The 17,206-nt window shown below is 41.1% G+C and overlaps 2 protein-coding genes across 6 annotated transcripts; both read left to right on the forward strand.

Annotated features, from left to right (window-relative positions):
• The first annotated feature begins 1,051 nt into the window (after positions 1–1,051).
• On the forward strand, positions 1,052–4,844 carry LOC115172393 (ras-related protein Rap-2c). Its single transcript, XM_029729808.1, has 4 exons — positions 1,052–1,497; positions 1,914–2,247; positions 2,637–2,955; positions 3,668–4,844. The coding sequence occupies exons 2-3, from the start codon at positions 1,975–1,977 to the stop codon at positions 2,913–2,915; spliced, it is 552 nt and encodes a 183-aa protein (XP_029585668.1). The 5' UTR covers positions 1,052–1,497; positions 1,914–1,974; the 3' UTR covers positions 2,916–2,955; positions 3,668–4,844.
• Positions 4,845–6,006: 1,162 nt separating this feature from the next.
• Positions 6,007–11,050, forward strand: c3hxorf65 (chromosome 3 CXorf65 homolog). Of its 5 annotated transcripts, none has more exons than XR_003871430.1 (7): positions 6,007–7,222; positions 7,930–8,092; positions 8,210–8,348; positions 9,285–9,355; positions 9,464–9,550; positions 10,208–10,330; positions 10,462–11,050. XR_003871430.1 is itself a non-coding variant. In XM_029729779.1 (6 exons), the coding sequence occupies exons 2-6, from the start codon at positions 9,331–9,333 to the stop codon at positions 10,965–10,967; spliced, it is 612 nt and encodes a 203-aa protein (XP_029585639.1). In that variant the 5' UTR covers positions 8,358–8,847; positions 9,285–9,330; the 3' UTR covers positions 10,968–11,050. The 5 variants fall into 5 exon arrangements, 2 of the variants coding, with proteins under 2 accessions (XP_029585639.1, XP_029585631.1); XR_003871428.1 differs by having other exon boundaries at positions 6,011–7,222; positions 8,505–9,355; XR_003871429.1 differs by having other exon boundaries at positions 6,011–7,222; positions 8,505–9,355; positions 10,267–10,330.
• Positions 11,051–17,206: the final 6,156 nt, after the last annotated feature.

Genomic DNA, 17,206 nt, shown 5'->3' on the forward strand with positions numbered 1-17,206 from the left:
AGAGACAGAACACTGAGCCAATCACGGCGCAACGCTCCGTATTTTCTGCTGGCTTGCCCCACCACCACATAAAGCACTGAGCTAGGCTGAAACACCTTCCTTTTGGAGCTGCCTTACTCAAGAAAACAAAAAAAGAGACCATATTTGTATGCGGCTTTATTAACTCAATGTTATATATTTTTTTACATTGTTTGCAAACTAATATGTGACACATATTAATGCCAAAATAACATTTAACTTTCTCTGTAACTTTCTCACTCATCATTATTCATGATTCATTCTTGATTTTTCTTAATCATGGCATTATATGGATGATTTTGACATTTTCAGAAGCATCTTGTCTACTCACTTAGAAATAAAATTACTCCAGTCATCATTCACCATTCAGTTCCTATTGGGCAAAATATAACCCAAAATACATCCAACACAAACTGCAAATACATCCAGTGAGTTTTTAAGAGTCACGCGCTTGATGTAGTCATTGTGTGCTTGGAACATGGGACCAAGTACTAAACTTTTGACTACTTCGGTACACTATAACTATAAATGAAATTTGTCCAAATACGTATCACATCTTCAAATGAGGGGACTATCTCTATGAAGTGCTTTAATTTCTAAATGGTAAATCAGATATGTATGAAAACAATTATCCACAAGAATATGAGCTGAAATAAAAACACAAATTCACATCAGTGCTTTTGTTTGGAGTCTCCTATTTATCTTGCTATGGAAAAGCTGAAGCACACTTAAAACACACAAAAAATAGGACAAATCAGACAAATTATTTCTTGCCTATAACAATCTATAACATAGTTTCTGTAAATAGCTCACTTAATGTTCACACTTCGATTATCAGCCATTATAAAGATGAATGTATTCATTTAATTTCCATCCTCAGCGTGCAGTGAACTGAATCCTGTAAATTCCATTCTATGCAGCATATTTCTATGTGCAACGTTCTATACGTTGCGCCCTACTGTCCCGCCTGAAGTTATAGTTGAACCAATGGGAATGACAATAAATCTTCAAGGTGACCAATTACATTGCAGATTTTCCACGACGGTCCTTCCTTGACATATGGCCTGCATTTTGCACAACCATGTAGCGTTTCAATGTCCCTGCTGAGGACTTAAATATATTAGTATTTGCACCAGCAAATTTGGTGCTCGTCATTTGATTAGATTTGGAAAGAGAATAAGAGCTGGTTACTTACTAGGTTCTACAGGACATTGCAGCCCAGTGGTGGTCGCGAGGATGAGACAGTACGGATACTAGGGAGAGGCCGTGAGGACGAAATTAAGAAGGGAGTGGGAGGTCTTGTCCCTGGCTCATACTAAACAGCAACCAAGCAGTGTACTGTGGACAGCATTGGACTGAAACTCCAACCCGAGGTTCCTAAACACTATCTGGCTGCTAAAGTGCAGCTTGCCCGTGATAAGGCCAGGGACCAGCCGTGGTGGAAGTGGCAGACGCTGGCATTGGGCTTTTGCGACACCGGTATGCTTTATGATGTGGTGTGAGCGAGCCACATTCACATGCTCTCCAAAAATGGAGACAATACAAGTCATTATAATATTGTGCATCTTAACTAGCTAGCCACCAACTCAGTTAATGCACAGTTTTGGGGCAGATTACTGATAGAAGCAACAGCCCATATTCGTGTCAAGGTAACGTAGTTATGTTTACTGTCTGAAGGATTTGTCATAAGAAGGCTCCTTATCGAGAACGAGCATGGAGGGGCGTTGTGGATTTAGCCAACTTTGCTAGCTAGCTCAGTGCAATACTTCTCCTTTTAACTAGATTTGAATTTGTTTTAACTAAACGCATACATGTTAACATTTTAACTGGGAGGTTGATTTGTGGGGGTTTACAGAGTTGTGTTTTCAAGGTTTACTTGATTAATGTTGTCACAGGCTGTAGCAATCCAGCTAGCTAACGTTAGCTAAGTAACCCGGGTCAAACTCGTGCACCCTAATGAAGGAGTACAAAGTGGTTGTGCTGGGAAGCGGCGGCGTCGGCAAGTCCGCGCTGACTGTCCAGTTTGTCACGGGCACATTCATCGAGAAATATGACCCAACAATTGAGGACTTCTATCGGAAAGAGATCGAAGTGGACTCTTCGCCTTCGGTGCTGGAGATCCTTGACACGGCAGGGACAGAACAGTTCGCCTCCATGAGGGACCTGTATATCAAGAACGGCCAGGGTTTCATACTTGTCTACAGTCTCGTCAATCAACAGTCATTTCAGGTAAAGGGCCTTTATCTGGTGTTACCTGCCAACATGTCAAGGAGCCTGAAACCTCTTGATAGAGTTGTAGCCATGTTTTAAATGGGCCTACAGAGCAATGCCTATTGTATTCATATTCTGAGTGCATCATTACTAAAACCATTGTTGACAGCCTAATCTCTACAATATAAATCCATTAACCTCTCTTCTACCCCATTCCCATAAGTCTGTCCTCTACACACTGAAAGTTTAAGCTCAACAGGTTAGAAGAATGGCCAAAGGGCTGCTACTTAACTCATTGATATACATGGGAGAGCTAGGCAGCAATAATTGTTGCGCAGACATTTCCCCACAGTTCCTGAGAATATCCTTATATCCATCCCTAAATTCTTCCCTCCTTTGCTCCCCAGGACATCAGACCGATGCGAGACCAGATAGTGCGGGTGAAGCGCTTTGAGAAGGTGCCACTGATCCTGGTGGGGAACAAGGTGGACCTGGAGTCTGAGAGAGAGGTGGCGGGTGCAGACGGTCGGGCCCTGGCCCAGGAGTGGGGCTGCCCCTTCATCGAGACCTCAGCCAAGAGCAAGACCATGGTGGACGAGCTGTTTGCTGAGATCGTCCGTCAGATGAACTATGCCACGCTGCCAGAGAAACAGGAGCAGTGCTGCACGGCCTGTGTGGTGCAGTGAGGGAGTAGGGGACACTGTCCCCTCTACACCTCTCCCCCAGGTAAGAGACTGAAGCACTACACTTCACCCTCCACACACACATAGTAGGACAAAGAAGTGTAAATGCACAATAGGCTTGTCACTGACAACGGGCAAGAATTCACAGGTTGTGAAAAGATGTATGGTCATGGATAGCAGGAGTGTAGAGGTCATAACGCGTTTCCAAAAAATGTACATGCGGAGGAAGGGAGGGGAGAGGATCAGGGGTGGAACAAAGTTACAGCTGTTAGAAAAAGCAGACGGGGAAGGGGGTTTTCTGCACAGATTGTTAAAACCATTGGTTTAGCCTGTTATCATTAGATCAGACGAAGAATGTGGCGTGAAGAACCCAACTGTCTGAGCAGTGGGCAGAAGAGTAAGAGAATAGGCTGGCAGTGTAAAGGCAGAGAAACTAGACTTATGAACCACGGAGAGGGTAGGTCCCAGACAAAGGAAAACGCAGCATCCTGAATATAAATTGATGTTTCAAAACAGGAAGCAGATTTTCTGCACTGTGTGAGAACTACCCGCCCGCCCGCCCGCCGTTTTAACTGGGTTTCACAGTTTACATATTGATGAAATGCTAATTTCCTTAACTGTGTAAAGGTCTTATTTACTCAAATATGAATATCTTCATACAGTCTCAACACCTAGTGGTGTCTTCAGTCTTTCCTTTACTCTGTCAGTAAGTAAAAGAGTACTTTTTTTTGTTCTCCATTGTCATTATTTGGTAGGATCTCTCCCAACTGGTTCCTGCTCTGATGACCCAGGAACCACTTCAGCTCGATCACACCTTTTGACCTCTCCAGCTGGCAGTGTTACCTACAGTACCAGAGAGCAGATTCTTGTCTGTCCATAATCCAATTCAAGGGAGTCTCGAGCCTGCCCAACCTTTGATATCTTGACTGTGGAACACATTCACCTGCAGACTCACTGGCCTTCATGGTGACCCGGCCCAGGGAAGACCCACTTTTCAATGTGTAGAGGATAACCTTATGGGAATGAGGATGAAGGATTGTCTATGGATTTCTATTTTCTCATTTGGGGTTGGGGAGTGCTGGGGCAATGAGCAGTGATCTGTTCAGGACCACAGCAACCCTTTGAAGCTGCTCCGTCATTAATTCCCCTGGTTTTACTTGTTACTTGTATCGTTTTATTAAATCTGGTATCTAATTTTAAAGTGATAACAGACATGCAGGTTGAGGACTCGGGTCCGAATTGAATCAAACTGTGGTAAATGTATGATTGCTGTGGTTTATAGGGCCTAAAACCAACTGTATGGTGGTTATAAAGCAGACCAGCCTTCAACTTTCTATTTTTCGATGGGCATGGTTGAGCCAGATCTCCAAGCGTGAGACGTTCACGTTGAGCATAGAGCGCTATGCGTGTTTGTTTTCTGCTTACCGCTGTGTGGTTTGCTTTAAATACAGGAGATACAGGTTCCTCTTAGTCATGCAAGTGACTAATATGTTACAGCATGGTTTGATCAAATTCTGACCCTAAACAATCTAACATGCCCTAAACCACATGTCAAACACGATCTACGGAGGGCAGTGTCTGCGGGTTTTTATGCCACCCTTGTACTTGATTGATGAATTAAGGTCAATGATTATTAAGGAACTCCACTCAACTGGTTGTCTAGGTCTTAATTGAAAGGAAAAACCTGCAGACACTAAGCCCTCCATGGAATGAGTTTGACACCCCTGCCCTAAATGATCTAACTTACATTATTTACTTTTTTTTAAAATTAAGTTTGCTTTTCTCATAACCTATTTATTAAAATATCTAATTGCTTTGTTAGCCAATTATCAACGTTTTTTTTATACTTGCTTTTGGTTTTGCTTTTGTGACTTTACAGTGTGTTGTTTTTGAAGATGAGAATTAACAGAGCCTTAAATGATTTCAGTCTTACATTGGTTTCTGTGTGGTTATTCAGTCTTACTTCCAACTCTTCAATGTTATTACTGCCATCATGTAGTACAAATCTGATACCAAGATTGAAGAACACTGGCCAGAGGGGTATCCTAAGAAGCAAGCTAGATCTACTCAGGGTTTTCTAAAGCTAACCAGCTTCAGTAAGCCTCACACTCCAGCTTCGTCTGTACTCTCACATTCCAGCTTCATCTGTACTAAGACAGTGGATATAACTAGCAGGCTTGTAACTGCATGTCGCACGTGGTTAATCGAACGCCAAACTCTTCATTGAGGCAATGCTGAAACCCCAATGGATTGGGAAGTCTGACACATTTTCATTTGTGCTGAAATCAAAATGAAGAAAAAGTTATCTTGCAAATTCGGCAGGCATATATGGAGATGATGCGATCTTTGCGTCATCTCCTCTTAGTTCTGAAGGATTTGTTGCCATAGAAATGTACCTGACCGGATGGTAAACCAGATGGTATGGCGTACCGCTGTGGTAGCCATTCTTGTTAATTGTGCCTTGAATTCTAAATAAATCACAGACAGTATCACCATCACACCGCCTCCTCCATGCTTCACGGTGGGAACCACATATGTGGAGATCATCCGTTCACCTGCTCTGCATTTCACAAAGACACGGCGGTTGGAACCGAAAATCTCTCATTTGCACTCAGACCTATTCGTGTCATAATATAGACTTGGTATTTTACCAAATTGGGCTATCTTCTGTATACCAGCCCTACATTGTCACAACACAAGTGATTGGCTCAAACGCATTAAGAAGGAAAGACATTTCACAAATTAACTTTTAACAAGGCACACCTGTTAATTGAAATGCATTCCAGGTGACTACTTCATGAAGCTGGTTGAGAGAATGCCAATAGTGTGCAAAGCTGTCATCAAGGCAAAGGGTGGCTACTTTGAAGAATCTCAAATCTATTTTGATTTGTTTAACACTTTTTGGTTACCAGGTGATTCGATTGGGTTATTTCATAGTTTTGATGTCTTCACTATTATTCTACAATGTAGAAAATAGTAAAAAATTAAGAAAACCCCTTGAATGAGTAGGTGTGTCCAAACATTGACTGGAACTGTACAGGGGTTTCAGCTGGCACAAGGCTACCTTCAGAAGAGTCTTGTGAGGCTGGTGAGTGTCCTAGAGTAAGTAAGCCGAACTTTTCGGGCGCTACAGACAATTTCGTGAGAAGACCGAATTTTAGGATGTCTCACTGTCTTAAAAACGCTGCTTAAACAGACTAATTTTAATTGGGATTTCTGTATTATGCTAATTCGATTTTGGCGGGGGCGTGGACATCGACTCTAGGGGGATATTTACCATCTCCATTATCCCTGCACATTGTAAATATGGCACTGGAACTGACTGAACCTTTATATAGTATTGTAATGAAGCAGGCCTCGAACCCTCGACATTCTAGCCCGAAGTCCAGCGCGCCATCGACTGTGTCCCAAAAGCATGCTCAAGCAGCAGAGTCGATATCCGCGCTTATAAACCAAGGGTCGTTACGGTATGTTATGCTTACTTACAGTACTTTCTCATGTTCTCCTTATTTGTATTTATTGTGTTTTTGTTATACGTTATGCTATTTTTAGTATTATATTGTTATTGATTACTACATCGTTGGGTTTAGAGCTTTCAAGAAAGGCATTTCACTGTACTTGTGCACGTGACATTAAAATGTGAAACTTTGTTTAATATTCAGATTAACCAACTCAAGTGGCCTTAAAGTTGGGCCATTTTGGCTGAGACAAGGCTACTTACTTTTACTTTGCTCAATATTCGGATAGAATATGGTGTAGGACAGTTATGATTTTCTATCATGTAGAAAGAATAGTCAGCTCTCTATAATATACTGTATTTCTATCTGCAACGTTATGTGTGTTACACACTGTCACACAATCAGCCACGAGGGGGCAGCATTATCTTATTTGAAAATAGATGTTCATCATAGTAGGTTCTTCAGCATTTGAGGTGTCTAACCGATTTAAGTATTTTCACATCACTAGTGTAGTTTTCTATATTGTCAGAGGGATACTAACACTGTTTGTACAGTATTTCAATAATACCACACTTCTTATTCTGCGGAGAAAATGTCGAGTCTGCAGGTAAATCTCCAAATCTCCTTTAGGTGGCAGTGTGATGTATTATTTTGTGTAAATTAAAAATACGAACGTGACGTCAGGCTACTGACAGACGTAAACAAACAAACAATCGATATATTTTGGTGCAAGTACTGTAACATTTGATGACATTAGTTACATGCGTAACCATGAAGAGGGTATTTGTTACTGTAGGAACAACGAGCTTTGATGACCATATTGAACGTGTTATTTCCCCTGAAGCTGTTCAAGTGAGTATGATCTGTGAAAATGGCTACATAAGCTAGCCCGTTCAAATAGACGGTAAATGTTATTTAAGCAATACGGCCCGAGGTGGTGTGGTATATGGCCGATATACTACAGGTAAGTGCTTCTCTAAAGCACGACGCAACGTGGAGTGCCAGGATGCAGCCCTTAACCGTGTTATATATGGACCATATATCACAAACCCCTGAGGCGCCTTATTGCTATTATAAACTGGTTACCAAAGTAATTAGAGCAGTAAAAATAAATGTTTTGTCATACCCGTGCTATATGGTTTGATATACTACGGCCAAGTTACCCAATTGTCATAAATGAGTAAAAGTAAAGATACCTTTATAGCAAAGGCGGCGTGTCAAAACAGCCAGATGCAAGTAAGTGTATCTTTTGTATTTTAAAAATAATTTCACGCTTATATGAAAGTTAATTTCCAAAGGTTTGCAAAACTGTATCGCAAATTAGGAGTATTTCTGTTTAGACAGAGCTTTGGGATTAAACATAGCATCGGGTTTGTAGTTCACTTGGGAGCCAGCTGAGAACCCAAGGGAGGGCCGGCTGTAACTAGGTATACCCAACTTGGGTTCATGAGCTCTAGCTAGCCAGCTGGCCTCAAAAACTAGACAAGGATAAATTGTGTAGATGTGCCATACCCTTTCATTGTTCTATTTATAGTCATGTTTACTTATCTTTCTTGAAGGTGTTGAAAGCCCGCGGCTATCAACTTTTGGTCCTGCAGGTCAGACGAAGCTCCATTTTCCCAGATTCAGACGGCTGTCATAATCTCACGTTAGAGGCCTTTAAATTCAAGGATTCCACCGCTGAAGATGTCAAACGTGCCGACCTGGTTATCACCCATGCTAGTGTGTACAATGTCCGAAGAAATAAAAAAGCTAAACTACCAAACCATTTTGCTGGTCTTTAATGTTGATAATATATGATCATTTATAATAATGAAATGCCTCTTCTTGTATTCTCAGGGGCAGGTAGTTGTCTGGAGACCCTTGGTGCAGGCAAGCCACTGTTAGTGGTGTTCAATGACAAACTTATGGACATTCACCAGCTAGAGCTGGCCAAACAGCTGCACCAAGACTCATACCTACTGTACTTCACTGCCAGGTCAGTGTAAATCCTCATGTGCAACTTAATCATGAGGACTCACACTTTGTCATACTAACATATTGTACATTTCTGTTAATGAAGTCCCAGAGTTGTCAAACTGATTGAAATTCATTGGGCCAACTTATAAATCTCATTTTGTCTCAAATTTCACAGCAATCTCACTGAGACCTTGAGGACGATGGACCTTTCGGTTCTCTCACCCTTCTTACCTAGACAACCAAATAATATTGCCAATTTCCTGGACAAGGCCCTTGGTGTTCAATGATTCCAGCGCAGGGCAATATCTGAGGTCGACTCTGTGTTCTTTTATGGTCTCTGGAGATGTTTGCACTCTGAAACTCTCCTCATCTTTGAGATGAACTGGTGGTGGGGTTGGACAGAGGGAAGTCTGGGCCCCATGTGCCCGGCTTCTAGGTTCTCCTATCAGCATGCAGAGAAAATGCCAGAATGCGACGTCAGGCTATGCAAGACTTTAAGATTAAGAGTCTGTTGAAAGGTCTGGCCATGTTCTATTTCATCTAGTTGAAGACAGGCAGATTAGGCATTAGATGCTGACTTTTTAATGGTGGAAGGGGTATGTTTTCAACTTGAAATGATAGGAAGAACACTCACGGATGTAGATACAGTATATTGTAACTCTCATTCCTATGATTTGTTATGAACAGAACAACTTAAAAATATGTATAATTTGATGTGCTGTTTGGTGTGCTGTTCATATATGCTGTTGTCTCGATTGTACTGTTGTTGTTTTCTGGAAGTGTAATTAAGCTTCTTCACTCCTCGTGATACTGGTCAGCACACTGTAATCAGGCTGGCATAGACAGCAGTGGAGTTGCAGTCCTGTGAAATCACAATTCATATTATGACTTCATAACCATGTATCCAATGATTCCAATCCATGGAATGTTTCTCAAAAAGCTTTCATGACTTTAGGCTTCTCATTATCGCAAGGGACTCCAGTTCCTCAGCTTCCTGAGTGATGTTCATCTGTATTAAACATGGAGGTAAGGCCAAAGTCATAAAATGCATTCCACTAGTGTCACATTTGATGTTTGCAATGTTTGGAACTGTATTTCACACAATTTCTTTATTCTCATCCTATCTCCTCGCAGACAATGAGCAGTTTCTGGCCAACACCAACTGCCCTGTGGTTCTCCTGCTGCAGTACATGAGAGCTAAGATGGGTCTGCCGGAGACAGGTGGGAGTTCGGGGGGGGGGGGTCTTAATGATGATGACTGCTTCCTGATTGAAATGCTGCTGTGCCGATCGTCTCTTACAGACTAGGGGGGGTCTTGAGTCAATCATAAGTTTAGTGTCACTGCTGTAACTAAAAGCAGGGAAGGTGGATGGAGAGCGCTGATGTGAGAGTCAGGGATTTGGTTGGGGGGGCAGAGGCATGTGAGTGGGGGTTCACCGGCTGTTGTTAAATATTTCACACTGCTCAACTCGAAGGGTGTCTGCTTACACCTGCTGTGTCCTGCCACACTTACCACTGTGTTGCCGCTAAGCCCAGAGCAAGCCTCCTGCACTAATGAAGCTATCTATCATTACCACTCTCATTAGCACTGAGATTAATGGGGCTTGCTGATGAGTGGGTTTGACTACTGCAAGGCTATCAGTAGTAAATCCTGCACTCTGGCCCTGCCCCTAATCAGCCATCTTTATGTTATGCTATATATTCAATCAGTTTTGGCTCTTTACATATGGATAGATTTGTCGTGTGTGTGTGTGTGTGTGTGTGTGTGTGTGTGTGTGTGTGTGTGTGTGTGTGTGTGTGTGTGTGTGTGTGTGTGTGTGTGTGTGTGTGTGTGTGTGTGTGTGTGTGTGTGTGTGTGTGTGTGTGTGTGTGTTTCAGAGCTGGTGGATCTGTGTGATGACCGTGGGGCTCTGAAGCTTCTCTTTCTGTCCCAGCAGCCTCAGGAGTGTGCCAGCCGACTACTTCCTCCCCGCTGCTCCCTCACATTCTGCATTGTTAATCGTGAGTTCTATACATAATAGAAGTAGAACCAATGGAGTGGACAAGGCCTCTATGAAACTATTCCTAGTTACCAAAAAGGAGTTTCTATACATGGCTCTTCTTTGTTTTGAAGTTTATGTTTATCTTATCAGGAAACCCAAAGGATGGTGCCTATATTTCCATCACCCCCTTAGTGGCCAACCCAGACCCTGTACTTCTGGGTAACAATAAACTCTGCTTGTTAATTATGTGTGTGCATTCACATAAAGTATTTCATGTGTGTCTTCTGGAGAATTGATTTGTTTACCCATTGTCTACCCATATGTTGTTCCTGCTTGTATGTGTATCAGAGACCCTGCAGACTCAGACTGACAGCCTGGAGAGGGCTCGTCTCAGACAGCTCCGCTCTCAGGAGGACCGCAGAGCCACGGAGGCGCTCTCTCAGACCCAACCCACACAAACCGTGTGTGTGTGTGTGTGTGTGTGTGTGTGTGTGTGTGCACTCCACCAGTTATTTGGACAAATAGAAGTATTAGAAGATTGCCAACTTTTGTACTGTGTCCCACAGGCTAAGGGCCGGGGCCGTGCGGTACATATGGACACCCCTGATGATGAACCCTCCAATCGCCGGACTGGAGGCAGGAGGAGCAGGAACTGAAAGAACCTATCAATTTTACAATAATTGATGTGCATATAAATGTTGAAATGTAATAAAGTGGACACTGAGTCTATCTAAGTCTACGCTTGCCAATGGTCATTAGTGTTGAATAATACGGTAGATCAAATTAGAAATATGACTAGAAATCTAAATAGAAATCTGTTATACAATTGTTATGCTCCAATGTCTAGTACGCTTTATGTTCTGAAAGGAAGAGAGTTTTAACATGGTCCCTTGAAGTTAAGCGATAGATGATGTCACCTGCTTCTGTGATTGGTGGGTATGAATACCTGTTCGTTACCAAGCTTTACCAGTTGGAAAAATTGGATGGAAATGACTGAATTGGGATAAATCTATTTAGAAAGGGTGTGAAATCGTGACTGAAGCTCTGACATCAGTGTTTATTTTCCAAGAGTAAGAGTTATGTTATGTGTCTTTTAATCTTGCTTTGCTCAACAGGTGTTGAGGTGTTGTTGCAATAATAATGCGTCTTGCAATATGTTCAACATGCACAATTTACTTTTGAAGGCTTTATCAGAATTTCATTGATCTTGAAATTCATTTCCCTTGACCAGTGAGTGATCTTAAATGAGGGGTGCTATGTTGGGGCTATCTGCCTGAGGGAATGAATGAGGACTGTGACAGTGTGCCATTCTCTTTTCTGAAGGTTTATTTAGCCAACTCTGGTGGGTGGTCTGGCACTTTGAAACAGGAAGTTGTGGGTTAAATGCCAGCAGGTGGTTCCTCCCAGTGTTTGTGGTGTACCATCTTCTAAATTATGTACAGGCCTGGGTCAGATGGTTTTAATAACAGATAACTTCCCTTCCTAGAATCACTGGATTATTTTCTTAATGTATGTCTGTGGAAGGCCTAATAACGTTTGAGGAACAAAGGCCTTCGGGATTTTGTGATGAAGTTCCATTTTAAAGTTTAGTTTTCATTTCATTCAACTGGTTGTTACCCAAACTGAAACAAGTACTGTACTTCTTTGGTCCTTTCCAAAGTAATTATCTCAAGAAAAGGAAGAAGGAGGCATGTTATAAGTATTTGAATAGGGCCACTGTGTCAGGCCATACAGCTGTGTCTTGCAGATGGCCTAACCACTTGCTAAATACTGTGAAAAATAGGGAAGAAAGAGAAACAGCTGAGCTGTTCTTGTAAAAGGTTACATTGAGAATCTAGACATCATTTAGAAAGTGGAATGCAACATAAAAAAAGCAATTGTCCATGTCATCTGATTCGGAATGCTTGCTGTGTGATTCTTCTCTTTGATTGAGAATTGATTTACCCAATCTCTAGAACATCTACACTGTATATAAAAGAACGAGCAGTATACACTGAGTGTAAAAAAACATTGGTAACACCTTCTTAATATTGAGCACCCCCTTTTGCCCTCAGAACAGCCTCAATTCATCGCGGCATGGACTCTACAAGATGTTGAAAGTGTTCCACAGGGATGGTGGCCCATGTTGACTCCAATGCTTCCCACAGTTGTGTCAAGTTGGCATGCTGTCCTTTCGGTGGTGGACCATTCTTGATACACACTGGAAACTGTTGACTGTGAAAAACCCAGCCTCTTTGCAGTTCTTGACACACTCAAACCTGTGCGCCTGGCACCTACTACCATACCCCATTCGAAGGCACTATATATTTTGTCTTGCCCATTCACCATCTGAATGGCACACATACACAATCCATGTCTCAAGGCTTAAACATCCTTCTTTAACCTGTCTTCTCCTCTTCATCTACACAGATTTTAAGTGGATTTAATAAGTGACATCAATAAGGGATCATAGGTTTCACCTGGTCAGTCTGTCATGGAAGAGCAGGTGTTCTTAATGTTTTGTACACTCAGTGTATATGCTATTTCACTTTTTATCCAGCAAATATCCATTCAATATTTCCATTAGGCTGCTTTCTTGCTATAGTAAATCAGAACATTGTGTATGAAATCATGATTTAGCATGCTATGTAATAGTTACATCCCTTCATGAATTTAGGAGATGAGATAATGGGGTTATTAACTATTCCAAGTTTTATAAGTCTTTGCCCTTTGCTGCAAAACAGCTTGATCAGGTTCCTATCAGATTCGTTGAGACCACATGACAACTTTATGCAGCCCTTTGACATCACAATAATTTAATATTTAGACTTGACCAATCATGGAATGTTCTAACATAAAAAAAATATATGAAATTGCCCCTCCAGTTCAATTGTGTAAAGGTTGTGCTTTATTCTGATTATTTAGATTAGCGTTTAGCCGGATCAGACTGGTCTTGCATGTCTGCCAAAATGGCTATCACATTATGTTTTTATGGACATAACTGTGTTGATCTAATATGTATTCAGGAGTTAGATTCCAGCAGCTCAGCTTTTCTCCGCTCTAGTTTCTCCAACAATTACAACTATTACATCTAGCACATTCAAAGGGTATTCAAACTTTTAAAAGTAAAGTCATATAAAATATGTCATGGTATTTACATGTGCGAGGTAAAAGTAAAGTCATATGAAATATGTAATGGTATTTACATGTGCGAGGTGAAATCAATATTTCAGGCTGGTGCAATTTCAGTAACCAGCAGACCATAGCTCTAAGGGGTGTGCTGACAAGGCTGACTTGTCATTGCTCTGAGCTTGTTTTGTGTGCCTGGATGTGTTTTTACCAGCTGTAGAATGAGAACGCTTGTACACCAGTCCCCTCTCCCAGTGGAACTGGGGCCACAATGACTGTAAGCTGTCATCATTAATGGGGGTGAATATTGGGTACCATCTCCCTCGCCATTCACTGGCAGTTGATTGACTCCCTGAACAGATGACTCAGTCCATGGCAATAACTCCTGATATTATATAAGGCCCAAGATCTTAATCAATTCCTTGTTCTAGAAAAACAGGCGGACGTTGATGGTATTGATATCGGTTCCGTAATGGGAGAATTAATATAGGCCTTAATGTAACAGCTAATGAACAAATTACAGTTAAACAGAGGTCCAGTGAAATGCAGTAGCCTCACCCTTCCAGAACATAAACCAAACAAAGGGCTAACTACCATTTCTAATGACTGTTTGTTGCAGTGACATACCTGGAAAATATTCAGACCTTGGATGTTCCCTTGGAAGTAAACGGTTGCCTTTCACACTCACACTCCCTGTAGGTCTCTCACCTCACCTCTCTACCTCAGCCTTGTTGCTTATGACGTATTGCTCCTGAGGGAGGCCAAGAGTGTGAGAAGCTACTTTTGGCAATAAAACAAACCACATATAAAATCTTTAGATGGAATTACATTTACCTAAATCAGAGTTTATTCCTTTTATGCACAGGATACAGCGGGTGTAAAAGGCACAATAAAATGCTACAATGACATCCTTGCAAGCTCTCCTTTCAACATTGCAGTAACAGAAAACAAAAACTCAATTGTAGTCTTTTTTGTGTCTCAAAGGCCTACCTTTTTCTTTAAGACTGTGGAAATCTAATAGGAAGAGTATTTTATCAACAGCAAATGTTACAGAAGGTAGTGCATTAGGAGGGCATGTGTATGTCTCTGACAAATGGATGTCTTTTGGGAACGAAAACATTGTACATTTTAGCAGGACATGATTGAATGATGGCCAGATTACTGTTTTAGGACAAAAGCACTATTCATTCAAGACCCGTGTGTGAACTGAGTTAGTCCAAGCAGAAAGCAACAAGGGGGCAGAAGGTCAATAAAATAATAATGAAAGCAGAACGCAATAGTCATTAGTTGATATCACATGTTTAGGGGGAAAGCAATGATACTTGTTTATTTCCAGACATCAACAGCAGGGAACCATGGAATGGCTGTGATTTAACCTGGCATTTACAGATGGGGCTCTCCCACTTCTTGGCCAAGTTGAAGAGGCAGGGGAAAAGTGTTCTAAGTCTGTGTTAGTTCTGTGGCTCTGATGACATATGCCAGAATCTTGGTCCACTCTCTCTCAAATGTGTTTACTTGAACAGGAAATATACATAGATTTTTTTACACAACAACCACTTTATACTAGGCCTCACATTCAGTTAAATGGATTGAGGACCTTGCTGCTGTAGAATCTTGATCTAGTTTGACAAAGATTGGCTCTTTTTAAGGGACTGATATAATTTATTGTCCAACCAAAATAGTATAATCCCAGTGGTGCTCTGAGATATTGGTTTTCTCCAGGTTGGAGAGCCCGTCAGGCTCTGAGACAAAGTTATTAAATACAGACAGGAAAGAGCACTCCTTGGCTTGAGTCCCCCCTGGGGCCCTGCTGACAGTGCTATGAAATGGCGAGATTTTATGTAATAATTTAATATCAAGAAATAAATTGATTACTCTGTCTATTGTTTTCTCAGCCTGTTTTGCTTCTCCAGGCTTCTCCTGGGGGTTTGAATTATGCCAGTCATTATGGAGTTCTGGGCAAGAGTGAACCATTTCATGTTTCAGCTTCTGTACATTGTATACTGTATATGTTTCCTCAGATGAAGGCTTTCTACTGTCAGTTAGATGGTTTGTTATTTTTCTACATCGCAAATATATGAAATTATGTAGGAGGATAAATGATGATCTTCTTGGCGAGCATTTGTATTGAGTCAGTGTGTATGAGGCAACTTCTACAGACAATATTAGTCTATGAGATTTCCAGCCAAGCAAAAGGGGTTTGGTATCAGATTCCTCACAAGAGTAACATTGTTCCCTGGTCCTTTGCCCAAATAAAATATCACCAATTAACTTATTAGAAGTTGAAGCATCAGAATCTTGTAGTTTTCAAGTTACTGTATATCATATTGTCACAAGTGCAATCTCAGATGTGTTTCATTACTGCTTTTTAACAGTACCTACACAAATAGCTAGCTAGAACAAAGTGTTAATAAGATTAAAATTCATTTAAATGATTATAAAAGCAATACAGATAAGTTGTCCAGTCTGTTTTTGTGATGTTAAGCATTATCTGTATATGATGAATTAGTTACCTCCCTAGATGGCTGGGCAGTCAAACATATATAGCTCAGTGGGTCAAACATGCCTGGACATGCCCTTAAAGACTTGACTTGTGTAGCACACTTGTTTTACCAAAGTGAAACAAGTCCCAAGCCAATCATGTCAGGATAAAGATGTGAATAACCATACAGGTGAAATATATATATATATATTGCTTACACTTCTCTAAGCCCATTCAATTTTAATTGAGTAATAATAGCACAAGCTGGTTGAATCAACGTTGTTTCAACATAATTTGTCAATGTATTGTGACGTGGATTCTACGTGGAAAATAGTTTTGATTTGAAAAAGGTCAACTGTTGTTTTAAGGGTGATATTTCAACCACGGGATTATGTCAGCATGGTAACCAAATTTCAGACAAACCTTGTATAAAATATAAAAAATGTGTACCTTTGAAACAATGTCAGATCTTCAGAGTTATATACATCGGGGTAAAAATAGTCTAGGCAGCACCTCCTACTGGAGAGTTTATTTATCTACAGCTACCCTTTGGTCTCCTGTCAGGATTTTAACCAAGCCCAGCTTTGATATTTGTCACTGACTATTACCAATGTGCTATCATGAGAATGATTGTTGAGAGCGCTCCACTTAAAAACCAAATATACACTGTTGCTATCAAAGTAATTTCAAAAGGGTAGGTTTAACAGAGCAAATGAAATGTGACCATACTTTTTTTTTATTTAACATATCATTAATGCTAGTCAGGCCTAAATAGCATTTGCAACATAAGATAGGCAATACTATAGGCCTACGGTTTCAAGCTCTGGATGTATCACGTTTCAGGTATGACCCAGATGCAGACAGAGTCGAAGAAACAAACCTTTATTTCTAAAACAGGGGCAGTCAAACGACAGGTCAAAGGCAAGCAGGGATCAATAATCCAGAGAGGGTGTAAAGGGCCCAGAACGGCAGGCACTCGGGTCAATAATCCAGTTAGGTGGGGGTAAGGTACAAAAACAGTAGGCAGGCAGAAGGTTCAAAACCACAAAGGATTAGAAACAGGAACCACACAGGGGAACAACATGCTGGTAGATTTAAAAAAAAAAAAACAAACTGGCAACAGACAAACAGAGAACTCAGGTATAAATACACAGGGGATAATAGGAAAGATGGGCGACACCTGGAGGGGGGTGGATACAAGCACAAAGACAGGTGAAACAGATCAGGGTGTGACAGGATGATTTCAAATGTAGTGATATTGAATTGTGTTTGATTGTCAACACAACCAAATATCAACATTTGAAG

Source organism: Salmo trutta, chromosome 3 (assembly GCF_901001165.1).
Source record: "Salmo trutta chromosome 3, fSalTru1.1, whole genome shotgun sequence".
NCBI classification, from domain to species: domain Eukaryota; kingdom Metazoa; phylum Chordata; class Actinopteri; order Salmoniformes; family Salmonidae; genus Salmo; species Salmo trutta.